General features: G+C 40.8%; 1 protein-coding gene across 4 annotated transcripts in view; it reads left to right on the top strand.

Annotated features, from left to right (window-relative positions):
* Positions 1-7,692: 7,692 nt before the first annotated feature.
* trim33 (tripartite motif containing 33) overlaps positions 7,693-24,728 on the top strand; it is a 78,624-nt gene continuing 61,588 nt past the window's right edge. For 2 of the 4 annotated variants that reach the window (XM_062978674.1, XM_062978671.1), the window contains exon 1: positions 7,694-8,299. In XM_062978674.1, the coding sequence (XP_062834744.1) occupies positions 7,768-8,299 (532 nt within the window). In that variant the 5' untranslated portion in view covers positions 7,694-7,767. Of the gene's footprint in view, positions 8,300-24,728 lie in introns of all 4 variants that reach the window. The other 2 variants (XM_062978672.1, XM_062978673.1) reach the window with 2 other exon arrangements.

Here is a 24,728-nt window from a genome sequence, read left to right as displayed (position 1 = left end):
CAAAGTATCAACTTGAAGAAGCTCATGGTCAGCTAAAAGAGCAGAAACAATTATCTAGTAAAAGGCTATTGGTCAAAGAACAGCAGGTTGCTGATCTTCAAATAAAGCCTTCATATTCTGAGGAGAAGCTAAAGAAGATAGCAGCAGTTGTAAACAAACTGCAGCAACAGCTAAATGGAGTGAAGCAGCAGTGCCAGGATCGGCGGAGCTTTCGAAAGAGTGCCCAGCAGAGAGCGAAGGTGTTGGAGTTGAGACAAGAGCTTGTACCAGTCCAGGGGAGCCTGAACGGGTGTTGCAGCGTCGCAGAGGACAGGTTTGCATTCCATGTTCCAGAATTAAAGGTAAGCTTTGACCGAAGAGGATTTAGTCCACATGAAGGAGGATCGCAAGGTCATCAAAGTGTTGGACTTTGGAAGGCCAACCACATACTTCATCCCGCCATTTCATCCAGATCAATCTGCAGAGACTGTAGGAGAGCTGAAGGATGAAACACTAGAGAAAGTCAAAGGGATGATGAATCTACGAGTTAGAACAGTTATAATTTGTTTTAGATTAGTTGATATTTTGTATTAGTTATTTGTTATTAATAAGGGGGTAAAACTTATTAATAAGTTTTAGGTGGGGAGTGTCATGCCACGAGGAGGCAAAACATTACCTGCTGCCCTGTCTCTTTAAGATTCTAAAGGGGCGGAGCTTAGCCTTGGCTCCTGCCAGCCTGAAATGGCAGTTATTTTTGTCAGTTAGAATTTGTCAGTTGGTGAGGCACTGGAAGGAAGTGTAGGAAGTAAAAGGATCACAGAAATTCACGTCACGTTGGAACTGTATTCAAATTAGATTAAAAAGCCATAGACTACAGCAATAGAGAAAGCCATGTCAACAACACTGCATTGAAGTCATCTCAAAGATACAAAGAATCCAGTCATAACAAGACTTTATACTCTGTGGCAATATCTATCCAGAACTGCATAGACTCAAAGATTTCTTTCCTCACAAGAGACTTCATAGTGGCATCAAGAGGAAAAGAGATCAATTTTGTCTATTAATAAAATATTTTGTTTCACAACTACAGTCTCCAATCTGTCCTTCGTGCTATGAGTCCTTCCAGTTCATTTAATTAAGCATGGAGGCAGAACAATAATAATAATAATATTACATTTTATTTTTGTATCCCTCCTCCATCTCCCCGAAGGGACTCAGGGCGGATTACATGGGGAATCCCCACAACATAGTTAAAATGTGACACATTAACATAGATCTAACTATGGGAGCGACTTAAGGACTTATGGAACTACGCTCAAGTAGGTTAATTCAGGGATTTTTTAAACCCTTAAAGGCATGAATGGCTTGTGATCCGAAGGACCGTTTGCTCCTCTGTAAGAGGCTGGGGATCTTTTTGTGACTTAACAACAGGAAACATCACCTGTAAAATGCTGTTTAGATGTGGGGTTAACTCACATGCCATTTCCACACATGGATATACTGTGCCAGCACAGTGTAGTGGCTGGACTAGGGACCTTATTACATCAGTCAGGTGAACCCCAATTACATGGAGGAAGCATTGCTGAAGTCGCTTGAATACATGCTGGCTCTATTGGAGCCAATACAACATAGGCAGGCTCCTGTGTTTGGAGGGAAGCTTCCTACGACGAAAGTCCAGCGACATTGTGTGATGGGCAGCGTGCCCATCCATTGCTGGACTAGCAGGGAAGTGTCCCAGGAAACTAAAAAAGCCCTGTGTTATGAAGTCATAGGACTCTGGGACACATGGATTTGAATTCATGCTTAGCCACAGAAATCCACCGGCTGCCTTTTGGCATGGCACACACTTTCAGTCTTAAAAGAAAGCAATGACAACCCCCATTTGAATAAATCTTCACAAGAAAACCTTGTGATAAAGGTCACAGTTAAGTTGGAATCAACTAGAATGTACTTAATATTAAACAAAAGCATTACAAATTGTTTCAAGAAAGTCCATGTGGTGTAGTGGTGAGATTGCTGGACTAGGACTCTGAGACCACAATTAATATTACCACTCAACCATAGATATCCATCTTAGGCAACTGATATTGTCTTAGCCTAAGAGAAAGGCAAAAACAAACTACCTTGGAATAAAACTTTGAAAACCCTGAAATAATCACATGTCAATATTTTTTTTAATTTTATTTATTTACAGTATTTATATTCCGCCCTTCTCACCCCAAAGGGGACTCAGGGCGGATCACATTGCACATATAATTTTATGTTTTAATAAGTTTTTTTTAAAAAAAATTCTGGTTAGTGTGTAAATGCTATTACTGGTGCATGTTATTGTTTGTTGATTTATTGTATATTGTCATTGTTTTTGTATCTGATATTTCTGTGAGCCACCCTGAGTCCCCTTCTGGGGAGATGGAGGCGGGATACAAATAAACTTATTATTATTTATTATTACTAGCTGTGCCCGGCCACGCGTTGCTGTGGCGTTGTCTGGTGGTGTTGGTGAGAAATTGTTGAGGCAGTTGTGGTATTGAATGTCTGTTGTATGGTTGTCTTGATGTTTAGTATGCACACTGAAGTGGATTATATGGCAGTGTGGAGTCAAGATAATCCAGTTCAAAGCAGATAATATAAGATTCTAAATGGGTTATCTAGCTGTGTGGAAGGGCCTTGAGTCTACACTGCCATATAATCCAGTTCAAATAAGATAATCTATGGAAGAGGCCTAAGTGAGGTCTAACATTGCCTGTCCCCTGGACTGAGTAGTTTGCTAGGAGACTAAGTGGGCGGAGCTTAGCCTTCAAACTGGCAGCAATTGGATAAAAACTATTATTCCTCTCCCTGTAATTAGGACTTTATTTTTCTTTTCTTTTTGTTGTATCAACCTAGAGCCGTGAATGATGGGTTGTGTTGTCAAATTTCGAGGTTGGGGGGCCTGTAGTTTTGTTGTTTTGTCCGCTGCCCTGATGCCATCACTCTTTTATATATATAGATAAGGCAAACATTCAATGCCATAACATAGAACAGAGACAGAGACAAATGCAGGCACGGGCTGGCCTCGAACTCATGACCTCTTGGTCAGAGTGATTTGTTGCAGCTGGCTGCTAACCAGCCTGCGCCACAACCTGGCAATATATTCTAATTAAGAGATGAGGAACTTTGGGCTTTCCAGAAATTTTGGATAACAACTTCCACAATCCCTGACCACTTGCTGGCTGCAGCTACTAGATATTAAAGACCAAAAAATCCGGAAAGCTAAATATGAGTACTTTATAGAGTCCCAGTGTTTCAAGTGAAGTATTTAAGATCCTACCATTGAGATCTAAATATGCATACAACTTTGTACTGGTTTTCATTGTGGGAATTGAATTCCAAAATACCTGGAGTACCAAATGTTCGGAACCACTGCTATAGATCATGTGAGGAAGGTGTTGCTATGCTCACAACCTGCTTGTGGGAACTCCTGGATTAGATAGATCCTTTGTCCGATCCAGCCCTTCTTATGTTCTCAACTATCTCGTGCAAGAAGATGTTTTTATATTTTATTTTTTTAAAAGGACAGAGACTTTTGTACTTTATTTTGGCACAATAAATACGGATTAAATTGCATTTCTTAACATGATGTTCATGTTAATATTGTTCATATTGTCTGAAGCTGGTGTCCTCCAAAGGGTTGAGGTTTAGGAATGACCTATAGTTACCCCACTTTGCTTCAGCATCCAGAAAAGATCACCAGCTGAGCAATACTGACAACCCCTCCTTGCTTTCCCACCACCTGATAAATTCACATAAAGGTAAAGCCAAAACTCTTGGGAACAGATTATGTAGATATGTGTTGAGAACGCCCCGATCCCACCCACAACACAATGGACTCTTCTCTGAACCCATAATCCCGGAATACCCTTCCATTGTTCAATCAAGTAAACCTTCTCCTCTGGCAGCCAACAGCAATCAGCACACATTGTTTCCCCAAAGTAATCCCATCCCAGGCTGCCGATATTCTGTGGGAAGAAAGAGGTGGCGCGGATACAGGAAACCTGCTCCAGAGTTCCTCCAATAAAAACATTTATTGAGTTTCTTGCCATACTGTAGCCAACCAATCACAAACCTTAAATCTTGCAATCACAAATATACTTTTGAAACCAATACGGTTTGTAATTTGTACCAATCACAGCAAATGCCTATTCAGTATGGTTCTACTATCTGGTTGGACTCCAAAAGAGGATGCTAGACATAGATAGTCCACTTTATGGTGGGGGTGTGTGTGTTGAAGGCGGAAAACTATTTCTACCATTTCATAAACAAGAGTTGTTTTCATGACAGGGACATGGTTGGGGGGAGTAACAGGAAAACAGGGGGAAATTGTTTTGCTCTTTTAAACTCCCTCCCCCCATAAAATGGATTATCCTTCTTTCTCTACTGCCCCCTAGTGGCCTCCGCCCAGATAATGGAACAGTATCATCTATTCCAGGGGTTCCCAAACTAAGGCCCGGGGGCCGGATGCGGCCCTCCAAGGACATTTAACTGGCCCCCACCCTCAGTTTTAGACTTAGGCTTGCCCAAAGTCTGAAATGACTTGAAGGTACAACAACAACAATCCTACATGATTATCTCATTGGCCAGAAGCAGGCCCACACTTCCCACTGAAATCCTGATAAGTTTACAGTATGTTGGTTAAAATTATTTTTATTTTTAAATATTGTATTGTTCTTTCATTTACCAATATTGCAAATGAAATATTGTAAATGAATGATATGGCAATAATATAATATATTGTGTATACATCCAATATTATAATGTAATACAATATAATATTTATTTATTTATTACAGTATTTCTGCCCCGCCCTTCTCACCCAATAGGGGACTCAAGGCGGCTAATAATAATAATACAATATAATAATATTGTATAATATAATAATATTAATTATATATTAAATGTAATATTACTAATAATATTACGGTATAATGGTATAGTACAATATAGTAATATCTAATGCTAATATTGTGCTATTCTAATAATATAATATATTGTATATACATACAACTTGTAAGCCGCTCTGAGTCCCCTTTGGGATGGGAGAGGGTGGGGTATAAATGTAGTAAATAAATAAATAATTGTTGCTGGGTTTTTTTCTTGCACTACAAATAAGACATGTGCAGTGAGCATAGGAATTTGTTCGTTTTTTTTTTTTCAAATGATAATTCAGCCTCTCAACAATCTGAGGGACCATGAATCGGCCCTCCACTTAAAAAGTTTGAGGACCCCTGATCTATTCTTTCAAATATCTATAAAATGTCTATGCCTCTAACTATGAGTTATGCTGGATTTGGTATTGCTTCCCCATACATCCTTTTTTGGCCTGTGGAGCAGTAAACAATATCTGATTCTGTCCATGATCTCTGCATGTCTCTGTTAAAACTGATTCAAGCCAGGAATGACCTCCATGATTCCCGACCAAATTTGTAATGACTGAACCCTACATCTAACATAATTGTATTGAAGACTGCTATTCAAAGTGGTGAGTCCATGGGGCAACGCTATGAGCCATTGCTGCCTCTTTGCAGTTTCTAGGAAAGAAACCAGTTGTAGTCAATAGGCACAAACACAGTATCAGTGCCTGCTATCTGAGAGAAATAAATTACCTGTGGCCTGAGAAGCACCAATTTAGAAAATAAAACCTATTTATGGTTGTGCGAGTGGCCAGGCTCCGTAGCAAGGCTGACTTTGCCAAAGAATAATAATGTTCCTGAACAGAAAGGTTTTGATAGATGCTCGTTTTGCAGCCATTGTAAAATAATGGTGGCAAATTTACTTTCCTCCTCTCTGAATTTCAATAGTTATTTCCATTTTTTCAACTTTATAATTTCAACAGAGATGCCACCAGGACGTGCTTTGGAGAGTCACAGAGCAAGTGGTTTACAGTAACACCCCCATATCCATGGTTTCATTTATTCATCTCCAACAAATATGTCCCCTCTAGGCATTCTCTAGGTTCTCCAGTGTAACTCTGTGGTATTCTTGAGCTAGAAATCCTTCCTTTGAATAGGGTTCACTGTCGCCTGCAGTTCTGCTTTTCAGAGTCTGGAAAGTGATGGTACTTACCTTTAAGGCCTTACATGGTCTAGGGCCAATGTACCCGAGGGACCGCCTCTCCCCCTACAAACCCCAGAGATCCCTCCATTCTGAGGACCAAGACCTATTGGAAGTCCCCAGTTTTAAGACCTTGCGTCTAACAACAACTAGATGCAGAGCCTTTTCAGCAGTGGCGCCATCTCTCTGGAACACTCTGCCACCTGAAGTTCATGCTTTATGGGACTTATCAGCCTTTCGCAGGGCATGTAAGACACACCTGTTTCGGAAGGCTTTTGATTTCTGTTATTGATGTTTTTAAAAGATGTTTTAAAGATGTTTTAAGATGTTTTTAAATTGTTAGATTTTAGCCTGTTCTTGTAAGCCACCCCGAGCCCTAGGGGAGTGGCGGCATATAAGTTTGAATAATAAATAAATAAAAATAAAGTATGTATGGGGACACAACATATCTCATGAAAACCTTTCATTTGTATTTTAACAATATGGTTTATTTTATGTAGACTTAGACGTGTCTTATTACGTTCATGTGACGTAACACACTGTCGAGACAAACAATTTGGAAAGTTCTGTAATCAAATATATTGCTATGACACAGCGCAAGCATCATTCAAGCCCTAAAAGCAAAAGACACAATCAGCCAGAAGTTGCCTGTAACAAGGAACAAATCAGAGACCTTGCAAAATATGGCTACAACCAGGGACAAATTACAGTCCTTGCAAAAGAATGCAGGCAACACCCGTTTCTGGGAACCAATGGTGTATCTACACTGTAGAAAAAATGCAGCCCGACACCCCTGTAACTGCCATGGGTGAGTACTATGTAATCATGGGAGTTGGGTCAGTGAAAGCTGAGGACCCTGCAAAACTACAACTCCCATGAATCCATAGCATTGAGCCATGGAAGTTAGAGGTGTCAAGAACTGTTTCCATTCTACAATGGAGATCCCACGTGACTCCTGTTTCCTCCATGGCCAAGGTGCTTGAGGCGGGTCTTTCTTGAGGCACTGCGTTTATTCCTACTCTTGGCATACTCTGTGTGTATACACCTATCTATTGTCAAAGGCTTTCGTTGCCAGAAACATTGGGTTCCTGAGTTTTCCAGGCTGTATGGCCATGTTCCAGAAGCATGTGTGAATGTTGCAATCCATCACCTTGATTACCACTGAAAAGCCTTGCAGCTTAAAAGCCTGTCTGATTCCTGCCTGGGGTAATCCTTTGTTGGGAGGTGTTAGCTGGCCCTGATTGTTTAATCTCTGGAATTCCCGTTTTTGAGAGTCTTTTGGACTTCAGTCGCCTCAGGCCCCTTCCTTTTCCCGCTTAGCGGTTGAGGGGAAAAAGGAAGGGGCCTGAGGAGGTTACGAATGGTGGGAGTAGAAGTCCAAAACATCTGGAGGGAAGGCCAAGTCGGCCCCTACCTGGTGTATACACCTATGCCGACTTACGTCTACGTGCGCGCTCTTCGCGTAACGCGCCGTGCGACGTACGCTCAGGGGCTGTCCGCCGCCTCCTTGCTCTAGTCTACGCAGGCGTGCGCGCTCACGCCTAGCCCCGCCCCTCCCTCTTTTCCCTCTCCTCCACTGACCCGCGGCCAGATGTGTGCCTTCCTCGGCGGCGCGCGCGCAAGCTGATGGCGTGCGTGCGGGCGCATGCGCAGTCCGCTGCGTGAGCGAAGCGGGGAGTCGGGTTCAAAGGAGGAAATATGGCGGAAAACAAAGGAGGAGGAGGAGGCGGCAGCGGGGGCGGGGAGGGGGCCGCGGAGGCCGGGGCGGCGGGGGGAGGCCCCGAGCTCGCCTCGGCCCCCGTCCCCGCCGCCGCCGCCCCGGCGCTCGCGGCCTCCTCCGCTGCCCTGGCCTCCCCGTCCCCGCCGGCCCCCGCCCCCGCCCCGCCTGAGGAGAGGGAGAGCCCCGCTGCGGCGGAGAAGGCGGAGAAGGAGAAGGCCCCAGGGGAGGCGGAGGCCGCGGTGGCAGGGAGCGGAGGCCCGGCCTCGGGCTCCCTTCCGACGCCAGCGCTGGGTCCTGGTCCTGGTCCTGGTCCCTCCGCCGCCCCCTCGGCTTCGGGCCCGCTCTCGCTGCTGGACACCTGCGCCATGTGCACGCAGAGCCTGCAGAGCCGGGAGGCCGAGCCCAAGCTGCTGCCCTGCCTGCACTCCTTCTGCCGGCGCTGCCTGCCCGAGCCCGAGCGACAGCTCAACGTGCCCGTCCCCGGCGGCGCCAACGGGGACATCCAGCAGGGTGAGTGGGCCCGGCTCAGACCCCAGGGCGCCTCTGTGCTGCAGGGAGAAGGCAGCTTGACACCACTTACACACTGCTGTGGGGGAGTTCTAGTTTGACCAAGTCTTCAGCCTCCTCTGCCTAAGGGTGCCGCCCCAAATGACAACTCCCATGATTCCATCACATTGGGAGCATCTACGGCAGAGCTTTCCAAAACTGGGTGTTGGAATACTTTAGTTCAGGCACGGGCAAACTTCGGCCTTCCCTCCAGGTGTTTTGGACTTAGACTCCCACCTAACATTCCTAACATCATCAGGCCCCTTCCTTTCCCCCCCTTAGCTGCATAATGTCTCCTCTGGACATTCTTTGATCATTTACAATATTCATACTGGCCTCCAACAGACAAGAGTTCTTTCTTCCACCTTCCACAGATATATAAACCTACCTTGCTTAGTTTTTCCAATATACCTCACATCCTCTTGAGGATGCCTGCCACAGATGTGGGCAAAACGTCAGGAGAGAATACTTCTGGAACATGGCCATACAGCCCAGAAAAATTACACCCCACTTAGAGGTTGCGTTGCAGGCTTTCATGCCCGGAATCACTGAGTTCCTGTGAGTTTGCCAGGCTTTATGGCCATGTTCCAGAAGCATTCTTTCCTGATGTTCTGCCCACATCTATGGCAGGTATCCTCAGAGGTTGTGAGGTATATTGGAAACTAGATCAGTGAGGTTTTTATATCTGGAAGGTTCAGGGTGGGAAAAAGAACTCTTGTCTGCTTGATTAGCATTGAAAAGCCTTGCAGCTTCGAAGCCTGGCTGATTTCTGTCTGGGGTAATCCTTCGTTGGACGTTTCGCCCACATCTATGGCAAGGCTTTTCAATGCTAATCAAGGTGATTTAATTGCAATATTCACACTTCCCTCCAACAGACAAGAGTTCTTTCTCTCACCCTGGACCTTCCATAGAATATAAACCTCTTTTGTCTAGTTTTCAGTATACCTCACAACCTCTGAGTATGTCTGCCTTAGATGTGGGTGAAATGTCAGGAGAGAATGCTTCTGGAACATGGCCATACAGCCTGGAAAACTCAGCACTTCAGTGATTCCGGCCATGAAAGCCCTTGACAACACAGCAGGTAGACTGTTAGGAATTGTGGGAGTGGAAGTCCAAGACACCTGGAGGGTCAAAGTTTGCCCATGCCTGCTTTAGTGTGCTGGCTGCACTGTGTAGGTACATCATTATTATAGTTTATGTCTCTGTATCTCTTATATTTCGTGTCTCCCAAAATGATCTTTTAAATCAGTAGGGGTTTTATGTGTTCTTTTATGTATATGTGTTCATGTAAATGTACATTGTGATTGTTTTATATGCTCATGTATTTTATTGTATTTGGTGTATTTTGTTGCATTTTCAAATGATTTTTTAAGCAGCCCCAAGTCTCTTTTGGAAGATGGTGGTGGGATATAAATAAAGTTTTTTAAATTATTATTTAAATTATTATTATTATTATATGCCTAAAAAGTGTGTCACTGTCATGAAATGTTTGCAGAGCTCTGATCTACACTAGAATGAATGCAGTTTGACACTGCATGAACTGCCATGGCTCAATGATATGGAACCATGGGAGTTGTTATTTTGCCTAGGAGTGCTAGTGCCTCACCAAACTGCAACTCCCAGCATTTCATAACATTAGCCAATGACAGTTAAAGCACTGCTAAACTGCATTCATTCCAGAGTGTAGGTGCACACGAAGTTTAAGAAGCTGCAGGGAGTCAGTCGTGGTGAGGATGGGATGGCTCCCTTCAAGGCTGCAGGGGAGAGGAATGGAGGTGGGGACACAATGCTTTACTTATTCTTGTTGAGTGTGAATGATGTCTTGAAGCTCTTTCTGGGTAGACCCTTCCAATAGAGAGAATCTGGTACACTTGTTGAGTGACAGTGCCTTGATGCATAAGACTAGCATTGGTCAGTGTATGTACATGTAAGATCAGTTTTGAAGAAAGCATGTTACAGCATAGCCAGGATGTTGGTTTTTGGACCGTTGAGATGTGCGTATCATAGAAGATTGATTAACAAATTTTTCAAAGATGTGAATAAGTTTTCTTGGGTGATACGATGGGTCCTTCAAAATAGTAGAGTGCATATGAGCAGACCTAAAGTTTGCTTTTTAAAGTGTGAGATCCACCATCAAAAACTGGAAGGCACTTAGTACGTATTAAATAGTCTTGAGTCCAGGAATTCAGTTTGGGTGCTATAGCTTTATGGAGCTCATGGTCTATGCACACAAAATTTCACTTATGATTGTCCTCCACCCCATCATCTTCCTTTATTTTAACATTATAATTTAGGGCAACATACATAATTATATTGTTGAAGGTGTTCACGGCCGGAATCATTGGAGTGTTATGTGGCTGTATGACTGTTTTCAAGCAGCATTTTCTCCTGACGTTTCATCTGTATCTGTGACTGACATATGATCCACAACATTCCAGTGATTTTGGCCAGTTATTTTATTGTTGTTACTTGAGAATTGGACAGTTTTTCTAACGTAGTGCAAATTATCCCTATTTGCCTTCTTTCTATCCCATTGACCCCACACCTTCCCAAACCTAAAAATGCCATCCATCCTAGTCACACTATCAACTGCTATTTTTCCCCAACATTCCACTTTCTAGTAATCTTTTGTTCATTTTTAAAAAATTCTACTCTCCATCCTTACCCAATCACATGCTACCACACTATTTACTTTAGCAACTTAGGATTTTTTTAAAAAAACAGGTTCCTATAGTACCTGTGCCAGACATTAGATATTTAAAAACTCCATAGAACATTTAATTTGATAGCCAACCTGATCTGATTTGTGTATCCGTGCTTATAGTTGTATAGTATTTGGCAAACACGAATAATGTAATTAATGATCGGCCTTTCATATCCACAGATTCTGCATCCACAGATTCAGCTATCCATAACTTGAAAATATTAAAAATTTCAAAAGACAAACCTTGATTTTGCCATTTTATAACATGGAGATTATTTTACTATGCCATTGTATATAATGGGTCTTGAGCATCCACAGATTGTAATATCCATGGTTGTGTATGTGTATCCTGGAACCAAACCCATGCTGATTCCAAGGGCCTGCTGTATTTCTAATGAATACACAGGTGAGATAATCTCCTCCCACAGTATGCAATTCGTTCTGAATGAAACTAACACCAGTAACAGGGCTGGTTCTTTCTATCTAGTATTGGTTGTTTCTTCTTTGTCTAATTCCATGGTTTTGATAAACCTATATAGATGGATCAAACCGAAAACATAGAACTGTTAGAATTAAAATGGACGATTTATCTGCAGATGAAAAATATGAGGGAAATGGAATTGGAAGATGAAACAGTTTGGCTGAATTTATTTTTTATAGTTAGGAGTCTGCAAAATAGGTAATACATGAATAAAATGCAGCAGTTTACATGTTCTTTCACAGCCATTATAGACACATTAATAATAATAATAATAATAATAATAATAATAAAACTTTATTTATACCCCGCCACCATCTCCCCAACGGGGACTCGGGGCGGCTTACATGGGGCCATACCCAGAACCATACAATATAACAAAATATAAAACAACAACACATCATAAGACAATTTAACATTACAATAAATAATAATATACATTACAACACAAAATCAGAAACAGCAATAAAAACCAGGGCGGGCCCCATGAACACTAAGTTAGAGCTGATGCTCAAGTATCCTTGCTTAGTATATTGTTCCATAAAGCGAATGGGTTCCAAGCAATAGGTACTCTGTTTTTTGTGTAGTTTGGGGAAAAAAATGCTTGCTGAGGAGCATTTGTGACACAAGTGGTCGTTATTTGTGCTTCACTTTTGTCTATAAGCTGTTTCTTAGTAATTTAACATTAACTTCCATAAAGTGGTAGTGGTTTTCTAACTTAAACATGGTCCCTTATTTTCTTGAAAGAAGTGTCATTTTATTGAAGTGTTATATCTGGTGAATAATATAGTCATTCAAGATAATATAACTGTTTTCCTCCCCACTTCATCTTCACAACAGCCTTACATCTACAGGTCCTATTCTGTCACGAAGGTGACCATGAGTCACTCACAACCTCTCAGTTGACCTATATGGCTGAGGGGTTGTGATTGGCTCATGGTCACCTGATGCGTTCAATGACAAAGTAGGACCTGAAACTGCTGCTGTTGTGGTTGTGTCACTTCAAGTTGTTTCTGACTTATGATGACCTTAAGGTGATTCTATCATGAGATTATTTTGTAAAGATTTGGTCAGGGAAGATTGCTTTTACTTTTCTCTGAGGCTGAGGGAGTGTGTTTGCCTAAGGCCACTCAGCAGGCTTCCAAGACTGAGCAGGGATTCAAGCTCTGATCTCTAGAGTCCAATACTCAAACCACTCTTAACATAGTGACTCGCAGAACGAAGTTTCATCTTCCAAACCCAAGTCCAACTGAAACTATTGCATTGCAGTGGCTCTCAGTATTTTCCTAAATAAAAAAGAAAATTGCAGTGCTATTATTTTTAAAATTAGTTACTCATATTGGAGCAGGTATAATACACAGTTTGTAAAACATTATTATTAATGCATTTGAATTACTTTGAATTTTCACATTTGTTTCTTTGTAACATTTATCCAAGGTAGGCCAGTAGTATCTCTATACCAGGGGTCCCCAAACTTTTTAAAATAGGAGGCCAGTTCATGGTCCTTTAGACTGTTAGTGGGCCAGACTATAGTTTTTTTTAAAAAAAATCTATGAACAAATTCCTATGCAGTGCACACTGCACATATCTTATTTTGAAGTAAAAAAAAAAGAAAACAGGAATAAATACAGCCTCAATGTTAATCATAATCATAATAAAAATAATAAAGAGGGTTGGAAGAGACCCCTTGGGCCATTTAGTCCATCCTCCTTCTGCCTTTGTACACCAAAAGCACTAGAAAAGCACCCCTTAATAATTAATTATTAATTAAATAATAATTAAAATACCATTATAAATAAGCAAAGCTCGCACCAGGCGAGGGGGGAGACAGGAAATGTGTGCACCTTTCCCTTCTACCCCGTGCCGCACACACCTTCCTCGGCGGAAGAGGAGGGAGCTGCCGCCGCAGGGGCCGGATAAATTGCTTTGATGGGCAGCATGTGGCCCCTGGGCCTTAGTTTGAGGACCCCTGCTCTATACCAATAGGCAGAGAAAACCAGATTACCTGAGGACAACTAATAAGTTTGTGGTTGCAGTGCTGTTCTGACTGGAAAATTCGTGATCTAGAGCTCAGTCTCTTAAGCCACTATGCTAAAACATCTATAAAATCATTTTTAGTTGCACTTTTAAAATTCTTAATGTGTATTTGTTCTCATTGTTTTGGTTTGAAACATTGAATTTAGAAGGGTTGTTGTATGTCTTTCGGGCTGTGTGGCCATGAAAGCCTTCGACAACACATTGAATATAGAAGCTTGAAATTCCTAGAACTGGGTTCACAGACTTCAATCACTGATGTCAGGATTCATTACATATTCACTGGGTTGTGTTTTGTGAAGAAAGATGTATAGTAAATAGCAGACCAAACTGATTTACTTATATTTGGTGCCTGAAAATAGTGAAATTCAATTACTTTGCTTGGGCAAAACATTATACCATAGCTTAGTGTTACATGCATAAATCTTGCTTTTTGTTCCACTCTCCTTCTCTGGTATAACTACGAGGAGGAGATTGAAAGGAATCTATTTGCAGTTAACTGTGCCTGTTACATTTTAACTGAGATAACCTGTTGTTGCTTTAAACTCGGGTTTATTAAAAAACTGAATGTTTTAAGTAATACCTCAAAGTTGGTTTGTTCAATCAAACCATATGAACAAACTAACCATTATGATACCCAGTTAAGATGTAATGATGGACTTGTTTGTTGAAGATGAATGCTTCAAGTCTTAGATCTGTTCTGGAAGAAGAGAGGAGGAAAACAGGTTTGTTTGCCTGGGACTTAATTATAGTAGCTTTTCACTATTGTAGAATGAAGTTTTACATAGTCTTTTTCAATGTGGAGCTTCTTAGATATAATCTCCACCATCCCTGGCCAGCAAAACCCAGTGGTCACATTGGTTGGGAATATTGTATAAACATGCCTGGAGTAAAGCAGTTTGTGGAAGGCTGGTTAAGTGTTCTGAAAAAATGTGTTCAATTCATTTGTGCATGTTACTAGAACATATTAACATGCACTTTATTTCAGCTTACAGACAGATGAACAGGTGAATTACTACTTATATGTGCTAAAAACCTATTGGTGGTATGCCCTAGTGTAATCCAGCAGTTGCATTTTTGGTCATACTTCCATTGACATATCGTGTTTGTGGCTGTGCACATGGTTGCACTTTAAAGCCATTGTGTAGCTGTGTGTCTTAGTACTATCAAATTTAAATGGTCATCGATTTAGAAGTCCAAGCAAGCCATCAATAAGTGCAGTGGTAATTTTGCGGTCATTGACTTTTGGGTATAAAATGTTTAATTTATTGCATTTATTAGAGGCAAGGAGCTGTCAGTAGGGTGTGAAAGACCAGGATATTGAGAATGATTGGTGGAATGTTTGAGTTAGGCAGTTGGAGAAAAAAAACTTCCAGAAGTGAGTGAGTGAGTGGAAAAGTGAATAAGAGAGTAATTCAGTCAGGTTTAACAACAACAAGCATGCCTCAATAAACAAAATCTCTGAGAAAGAGGCTTGTTCTTATGCCTGCCTAGTCCTCCTTTCCTTCTTGTCCCCTGTCTAGCTAAGAGATTTTTAGCAACATTGAGAGGCTGGTGAAGAAGGGCTAGAGAAACACAAACGTTTGGGTTGAACTGTGTAGTAAATAATGCAATAAAGTTTCAGCAGAAAAACAGCAAGAACCTACTCTAGGTGATCCAGCTATAGCCATGTGTGGTTTCTTATATGTAACAGGCAAGATAAACAGTAGCTGCCTTTGAAATTCCTTGTTGAACATGCCAAAGCAGCAAAGTAGAGAGACAAGGGGAAATCAGATAAGCCTCACCAATCACTCACAGACATTAAAGCAGTAACATATGTAATTTGATCACTAAGATGGAAATTACTAGAAAAGCGAAGGCTGGTAAAAGAAAAACAATAATTTCTGGGTGCATTTTGGTGGTTTTTTCTGTTTAAATATTTTAATTGACTATAGCAATAATACAATTGCAACACTAAACAAGAAATTTATATATGTAACAGCTATGTATTAGATATTAGTATGTGTAAAATATCAATTAAAACATCTAAACAAACAAATACAAATCACATACATACATACAAATTCAATTTTACCCATTTTCTAATGAAAATCATTATCTGTAGATCTCTCTGCTATGCAATGCTTACCTGATCTATATTTTTTCTAATTTCACAAGTGCATAGCTTCAGTTCTGAATAAAATGTCTACTGGGAAATGTTCAAATTGACCTTCTTTTTTGTGGTGTTGGAACTTATCCCTATTTCCATGTTACTTCTGCCTCTGGTACAAAAGGTTTTGTTAAATAAGTAATGCCCGGGAACATACCATCATCAATAAGTGAAATATACCTGCATATAACGACTGATATTTAAGAATCTGAATTTTCTGGAAGTGTTCTTGTAAAATATTTGTTTTAGCTGTATTAAATAATCCATCTGTTTTCCTATGATCAATTTCAGTTAATAAAGTCTTGATTTTGTATGTATACAATTTTGTTCTCTGGGAATGTTATATATTATAAAGTGTGGATTCAGACACACTATCTCTGGTGGCAGCAGTGAATAAAGAGGCCTGATGTCTGGGGCAGATAGAAGTTGAATACTATCTCACTAATTTACTTGGAGGATATTGGTGAGGTTCTCACAGTTGGTGGCCGCAGTGGTAGGATGGGAAGAGGTCTTTGTATTGGTTGCAGAGATGGGGACAAGGTGGATGTTTTTATATTTGGGGAATTCTTTCTCACAACTGGTGGAAAAATTGTGGTGTAAGTGATAAGCCCCCCACATCTATAATGGAATTACTTGCTGCTAAACCCCCTCAAGGTTTAAACTTTACCATATTTCACAACATGCTTCCGTTCATACTCTGACTTTTAGCCAGCCCTTAGACATGTTCTTTTTAAGTAACCCTTTCTCCTCTATGCCATGTTATCAGGACTGCTCCTTTTGTTAAATTATATTTTGCTCACTACATTCAATATAGGCTCATCTACCTCAAGGTATGTGGTTACTTTTGAGTAGACACAGAGAAATAATAGACATACTGTCTGAGCATTACTTATTCTTCTCGTGGTGGAATACCACTAGGAGTATACTTGGTGGTATTCTAATACACTATTAGAATAGTTCTCTTTTCCAATTTGGTCCAATTTTGAATAATGCTCTAGCGTAAGAGATGGATAAATGCGTCATTCTTATAACTTAATTGACAGAAATGAAGACTACTACTTCTCTGTTGGCTGCTGTTGGCATAATTATGGTTTTGAGTTTTTGCCTTAATCATGGAATAAAACTTACGTGTGGAAATTTTTTGCAGTAGAATTGGAAGTATAGTTTTCTTACTTGTTTTTAATTATAGCCACCGACCTTCTATGAAATGCAAGTTGTTGCATGGTTTTCATAGTTGTTTGCCTTCAACTTATTTCCTACTTATGGCAACTCTATCACAAGATTTTCATGGAAAGATTTGTTTATAGGAAGATTGGCTTGCCTTTCTCCAAGAGTGAAGGAGTCTGATTTACCCAAGGTCACCTAATGAATTTCCATTGGCAAGTGGAAATTTGAACAGTGGTCTTCCAGAGTTCTAAGCCAACACTCAAACCACTATACGATGCTGGCTGTATTGAATTGTGTACTCTACTCACTGTATAATTGATAGAAAAAGGACCGCTTCTTCATTGGTAAAGGGCTCTGATAAGATGGGCTACTTTGTTGAGGTCTTTCTTAGGAACATTCCGTAATATCTTGGAAGTCAGGTTGTTCATCAACCTCTGTATTGTCCAGAAATTCAAACAAGAGTATTTTTCAACTGTAAATGGATATTCCTGAGACTGACTATAATATCTGGACCATGGAGTTAGTACATTAAAAATCTGTTCAGTAATAGCTTATGTTTTCTGGCTTCAATCTTTATCTCATGACATCACGACAAAAAAATCCTCAACATTTGTGGTAACACTGGAGACATATATTTCAGCTACACTACCACGTTGGTCTGAAGTTTTTTTCTTCTTTCCATTATATAAGTTTTTTTTGTTCTTTGCAAATGACACAACAATTACAACACATTAAGTAATGTTGCTTTGGCTGTGGACAAACTGTGATTCATTTTAAGATGCAAATGAATTTTGGTGTTAACTCAGAATCTGATACAACCAAAATAATTTAGTATATAATTAGGCACTCATTTTAAATAGCTGAGTCAATGGTTTAGTGCAGCCAGAAATTTGGAGTTAGGTGTAACCTATTTTATGAATAGGTTGTCCAGCTTGTATTGTCCAGTTTGTCTTTGTTAGGACCAGCATTTTCAGAAATGTATTTAGGTCAGTCTGCTGAATAAGTAGTAGTAGTAGAGAGTGTGTATGTGTTGTATGCATCAGCAGCAGAAGTTCTATATATACTAGTCACTTAAGTTCTAGTAATCCTATAAAATGAATTAGTTTGTTTAGTTCTTAATCTGTGGTCCAGTGCTTTCATTGGGGAGCTCTGAAGCAAATTGGGCAGCATTTAATAACAATTTGTGAGGGTTCAGAGATATAAATAAGAGTCTAACATGGTTGATAGAACTCATGAACAACGAGAGTACAGACATAGTGTGATATTTTACATCAGAAGAATGGTTGTGTGAGTTGGTTTGTCAAGTGTGCTATTAAGTGGTAGTGATGGCCTTTGCTTGCCCTAGATTGCTTAGCTCTTACGGTTATAACTGTACTCACCTTCAGGACTAGTAAGCTGTAGTTTCAACAGAGAAAAAATGAAGATACATCATCATGGTGTTATGGTTGAGCCTTATGGCTCCGATACTGGGAGACGTGGTCGTAAGACTCCTCGGGAGCGAGAAAGGAAGCGGCTGCGGGACTTATTTGCAGAACCATCTGACGAGGATTCCTTTGAGGGTTTTACTGAGAGAATGGAGGAAGAGATGGTTAGCTCAGAGGAGGATGACATGGAATGGACTCGTGTGAGGGAGGATTTGGGTGCCACTGGCAATGATAGTATGGAAGGCGATTGGGGACCTTCAGGATTAGACCCGTGGACAAGCTGGAGGGATGGGACGGGATCCACAGCTGGGGATGCTGTGGGGCGTAGTCAAAGGTGTTTCAGTTCTGATGAGGAAAGTGATGAGGAAACGCCTGGAATTAGGGTAACAGCTGATAGTGATGAGGAGCTGTAAACTGGCATAAAATGGGGTTTGGAAGCAATGGCTAATTGCGTTGGGCAAGGTAATCTGGACGAACGCTTGGGCTCTGTGTGGGAAATTCCTGAAGACGGGTGTGATTCGTTTGCTGACTACCTTGGACCTCTGTCGTCTTCTTGACGGACGCCATCTGTTTATTCTGGACTGACTGACTGACTGACTGACTGACTGACTGACTGACTGACTACGGCCTCGGACTCTCCTTCCTGTGATTATCGTTGGACCTGGTGAACTACAAACGTCTGTACCTGCCTTACGACCTTCGGACCGGATTGGAACTTCGCTGACCGCTTCTGCCCTTGAATGCTGCGTTTGTATCTGGAAATTGCTTGCTGTGTGGAGGAGTAACCTCTTAGTTACTCAAACATAGCTTTTGGCAGCAGAGAAGCATCTGCTGCCAGTTTTTTGTATTCCTTTGAACCTTTTGTTCACCAGCTTTTGTTTGTTTTAGTCCCAGGCTGAAGTAAGCTTTTTTGGTTTAACTCGGATTAAACTCCGGTTTAATCCGGTTTATCTTTTGAACGTTTTCCTTGTGTCTTTTTACTTTTAAGGCCAATGTTTGCCTAGCCCTTGTCTTTTACGGGCATTTTTGGTTCTGTAACTCCAATAAACTTTGTTATATCTTATCTTGTGGCGTTCTGTCCTTGACACATGGTATTATCTGCTTTGATCTTCATTTACTTTCAAGAGGGTAGTGGTATCCATCATTAAGTATGATGAAAAAATATGTTAAAGCCATTATCTGATATACTTTTGAAATAATATATGAAGAATGTCATAGTTTTCACTCTCGTGTGCCTAATTAGCATTGAGGTAGTTAAAGCTAAAAGGGGCATTTGCTGCCCCTTTTAGCACAGTTATTTACATAACTGTGTAATCTACCTGGTGCCTTTATATGAGAACTCAGATTGAGAAAGTACAGTACTAGGGTAGCTGCTGGGAATGGTACATACAGATAGCCAGTGGCCACAGGAACATTTGTGTTTTCTTGGCTAAGGGAATTTGCCCCTTATTTCAGGCAAGTGGGTGCTTGTTATGTTAGGCAAGTACATGTAGATAGATTTTCTATTATAAGTCATATAATTTTAAAGAATATACATTTTCATTCATTTGAGGCAGTAAGGTATAATATAAATGTTTTAAATACTGTAGTAATTTTATTCTCAGGTTCTATCCTGATTCATTCTGTTTCTTAGCTATTCTAGGATTGATACCTCCCCCGGGGATCATCATTTTTTTGTGTCAAAATCTTACATGGAATCTTGATACTGATGATCTATTGAACTTTAGCCCCTGAGGATGTTTTTATTGCCCTAAGCAATAAAAACAGAATTCCCAGCCCAATCTTTTTCTGGCTAAAAGAGGAAGGCAAATGGTTGCTCCTGAGAGCTCTAGGTACAACACCTTTACTATTAAACAGGTTCCAAGTCCTTCCTGTAGTGTTTAACATTAGCTGGTACCCATTTTTGAGAACTAGAAGTGGACTTCCAGCCACTTAAGATTTTTTGTTATATATATAATTCATTTGTTTCCTAGAAGGTTCTGTGACATAAAAATAACAGCTGCAGATGTCCATCCCTGGTTTTAAAAATATGTGTTGGTCCAACTGGTTACCAGTAATATTAGCAAGAAGGATGATGGCAAGGATCAGTCTGGTCAAGTGGTTGGAGGGTTGGACTTAAACTTGGGGATATCAGGGTTCGAATTTCCCTTCAATCACAGAAACCTACTAAATGATCTTAGGTGAACCATACTCTCTAAGCCACAGAGGAAAGAATAGTGAAGAAAACATGAAGATATATAACAACAACAAATCAAGGATGATTCCATGATCTTTCTCATTGCACATCGTTTATTGTTAAGTTCCTGTGCATTTTATTATCAAAAATTAAACAATTACCAGCTACCAGAATGTTTTACTTTATTTGTAAAAGCCATGTCATGTATTGATTTTTCATGTAAGACTACAAAATTATTAGATTGCAAATCTTTTCATTAGTGCTTATGCTCACATGCCTGTGGATATTATATGTGTATACACACACACGTACATATACATGTTCAGTTTCATACCTGTAAAAACCAGGTGAAAACAATAACCCTTCTTGACTTAGATAAGAAAGGAAGAACTTATATAAATCTGTGTTCTTCACTTGTTGTAAAGCCCTCTATGGTACCAGACACCTGCTCCAAAGAGTTTCCCAGTTGGTTTTAAGCGATATGACAGGATGGAGGGGTGTTGCCCACTTTCGTTCTGATGCTAGAAGCACCCTGTGCAACACCATGTAAGCCAACCTCTCTCACACACCTGCAGCACTGGAGGGTTTCCTTATGTGATTGAGTACTGATGGTGTTCTGGAGGAAATGGATGAGGAATTGCCATTGCGATGAAATTAGGTTGATTAGAAAAACAGTTTGATTTTAACCAAACAGCAATTTTAGATTTTTGTATTCTATATAACTGTTCTCCCTTACAAGCTTGTCTGATTTTATGATTTGAAGGGAAACCGTTCTACTTCAGAGGCATGTTTGATGAAAATGTGAGAGTACCTTTTTGAACAGATGTGATTAAATTTATAATTATAATTTCTTTTTTATTTATTGTTGGCATTTTAGTAAAGTAGAAGTAACTTTAATCATTTGTGTGTGTATATACAGTGTGTGTGCATGCATATGTGTGTGTGTGTGCATATATATGTTATGTATGTATGTACAGGCAACTTGCAAACGGCCCATAGTTAATGGAGGTGAGACAACAGGATGTGACAGAAATCTACCCCTTCTCGTGGTCCTGCCACTGTCACAAGCACGGTTGGTGGGGACGAGGGAGAGGGCCTTCTTGGCGGTGGCCCCCTGACTTTGAAACACCCTCCCCAGGGAAGATTAGGCAGGCCCTCACCCTATCCTCCTTCCGGAGGGAATTGAAAACTTAGATGTTTAGACAAGCCTTTGAGCATGCCTAGCCCAATGGTCTGCAATTATGATACAGCACAGCACTTTTATCCCGTTCCCTTGTTCCTTAGCTACAACTTGCACTATCCCTTTACTTTCTTCTTGTTTACAGTTGCCCATGTTTTTATGTCAGATGACAGTTTAGGTTATTGGCGCTGTTCTGAATTCAAATTGTTGTTTTATATATGAGTGGTTTTATTTTGTATTGTACTGTGTGTTTATTTTATGTGTTGTTTTAGGCGCTTTGTGCCATATGTAAGCTGCCCCAGTCCCTTTGGGGAGATGGAGGTGGGGTACAAGAATAAAGTTATTATTATTATTATTACCCCTAGGAAAGGAAATCCACTCCTGAAAGTCAGCATGGGAGAAAAGTGTCTCAACTGAAGCTTTATCACCCATCCTTGTTTCCACAACAAGCTATTTTTTTTTCAAAATCCAATTATCACAGGGATAGAAAGTGAGATAAAATCTTTTGAACAGGGGCACAGACAGTAAAACACACACCACAGGAGTGTTAGTCCTTTCCTATGCTATCTAAAGTTTACACACGCACGCACACATACACACACACACATTTGGCTGTACTTACACTTTAAAATGTACCTATTCTGACTTACATACAAATTCCCCTTAAAAACAGACCTACAGAACCTGTCTTGTTTGTAACTTAGGGACTGCCTGTACATGACTTGAAAATAGCTTTGCTTCTAGATAAAATCAAATAAATCAGACCAGATCATCTCAAATCAGAGAGAAAAAATAAGCATGCAAATTTTATCATGTTTTCAGGTAGGATATAAGTGTATTAATTTCAATAATTACTCCCCAAAATACTGGTTTGACCATCTCTTCATTCCTTTGGTGATCCTCACTGTCCTAGACTGACTTCATGCTGTGCTTTAGAAGCTTCCAGAAGTCTGTTATGCTCAGCACGAAATCAAAGACCATAGCCTGGAATTTCAAGAAGCTGTTGAATCAGTTTCTGAACTGTACTGCACTTTGAAGGTATTCTTAATATCTCAAAAAGCCTTGCAAAATAAAATATAATACCATATTTGTTTGATTTCTGTGAAAATTTATGAGATGTGCAAAGCTGGTGGCAACATCAAATAATTGCATTCAGTACAGTGGGTCCTTGGTGTCTGTTAGGGTTTGGTTCCAGGAGCCCCGTTGATACTAAAATCAGTGAATGCTCAAGTCTCATTGCATACAATGGGATTACCTTATATAAAATGGTAACACCAAAGTTTGCTTTAGGGATCTTTTTTCTTTGGGGGAGGGGGAGGGGGTTCAAGCCATGGATGGTGGAATCCAAAGAGACAGAATCTATGGATACCAGGCTGGGGTTGGGGGAGAGTTGTATTCTATCCATACTGTTTTATTCATTTTCAATACTGATCTGGATTTGATTTTCAGTAGAAATGTATGATTTCATAGAATCATAGAATCATAGAATAGTAGAGTTAGAAGAGACCTCATGGGCCATCCAGTCCAACCCCCTGCCAAGAAGCAGGAAATCGCATTCAAAGCACCCCCGACAGATGGCCATCCAGCCTCTGTTTAAAAGCCTCCAAAGAAGGAGCCTCTACCACAGTCTGGGGGAGAGAGTTCCACTGTCGAACAGCTCTCACAGTGAGGAAGTTCTTCCTGATGTTCAGGTGGAATCTCCTTTCCTGTAGTTTGAAGCCATTGTTCCGCATCCTAGTCTGCAGGGCAGCAGAAAACAAGCTTGCTCCCTCCTCCCTATGACTTCCCCTCACATATTTGTACATGGCTATCATGTCTCCTCTTAACCTTCTCTTCTGCAGGCTAAACATGCCCAGTTCTTTAAGCCTCTCCTCATAGGGCTTGTTCTCCAGACCTTTGATCATTTTAGTTGCCCTCCTGTGGACACATTCCAGCTTGTCAACATCTCCCTTCAACTGCGGTGCCCAAAATTGGACACAGTATTCCAGGTGTGGTCTGACCAAGGCAGAATAGAGGGGTAGCATGACTTCCCTGGATCTAGATGCTATACCCCTATTGATGCAGGCCAAAATCCCATTGGCTTTCTTAGCAGCCGCATCACATTGCTGGCTCATGCTTAACTTGTCCACAAGGACTCCAAGATCTTTTTCACATGTACTGCTGTCTAGCCAGGCGTCTCCCATTCTGTATCTTTGATTTCCATTTTTTCTGCCGAAATGAAGTATCTTGCATTTATCCCTGTTGAACTTCATTTTGTTAGTTTCGGCCCATCTCTCTAGTCTGTCAAGATCGTTTTGAATTCTGCATCTGTCTTCTGGAGTGTTGGCTATCCCTCCCAGTTTGGTGTCATCTGTAAACTTGATGATCGTGCCTTCTAACCCTTCGTCTAAGTCGTTAATAAATATGTTAAACAAAACCGGGCCCAGGACGGAACCCTGCGGCACTCCACTCGTGACTTCTTTCCAAGATGAAGACGACTCATTGGTGAGCACCCTTTGGGTTCGTTTTCTTAGCCAATTACAGATCCACCTAACCGTAGTTTTGTCTAGCCCACATTTTACTAGTTTGTTTGCCAGAAGGTCATGAGGGACTTTGTCGAAGGCCTTACTGAAATCTAGGTACGCTACATCCACGTCATTCCCTGTATCGACCCAACTCGTAACTCTATCGAAAAAAGAGATCAGATTAGTCTGTCATGACTTGTTTTTGGTAAATCTGTGTTGACTATTAGCAATGACTGCATTTGTTTCTAAGTATTTGCAGACCACCCCCTTAATGATCTTTTCCAGAATCTTGCCTGGTATCGATGTGAGGATGACTGGACGGTAATTGTTTGGGTCGTTCTTTTTTCCCTTCTTGAAGATACGGACCACATTTGCCCTCCTCCAATCTTCTGGGACTTCTCCTGTTCTCCAAGAACTCTCGAAGATAATTGTCAGTGGTTCAGTTTGATGTTCAGTTCAACTTCTGTATCTGTGGGACCCAGTCCCTGTAGTTTCGCTTATCCATGTCTGAAAATGTGTCCTCCCTAGGCACTTTCTAGGATGTTTAGTGTGATTCTGTGTTATGTTTCCACCACAG

This window comes from Anolis carolinensis, chromosome 4 (genome assembly GCF_035594765.1).
Source record: "Anolis carolinensis isolate JA03-04 chromosome 4, rAnoCar3.1.pri, whole genome shotgun sequence".
Taxonomy (NCBI): domain Eukaryota; kingdom Metazoa; phylum Chordata; class Lepidosauria; order Squamata; family Dactyloidae; genus Anolis; species Anolis carolinensis.
The sequence above is the reverse complement of the archived record's forward strand: the minus strand, read 5'-3'. Positions and strand labels throughout refer to the sequence as shown.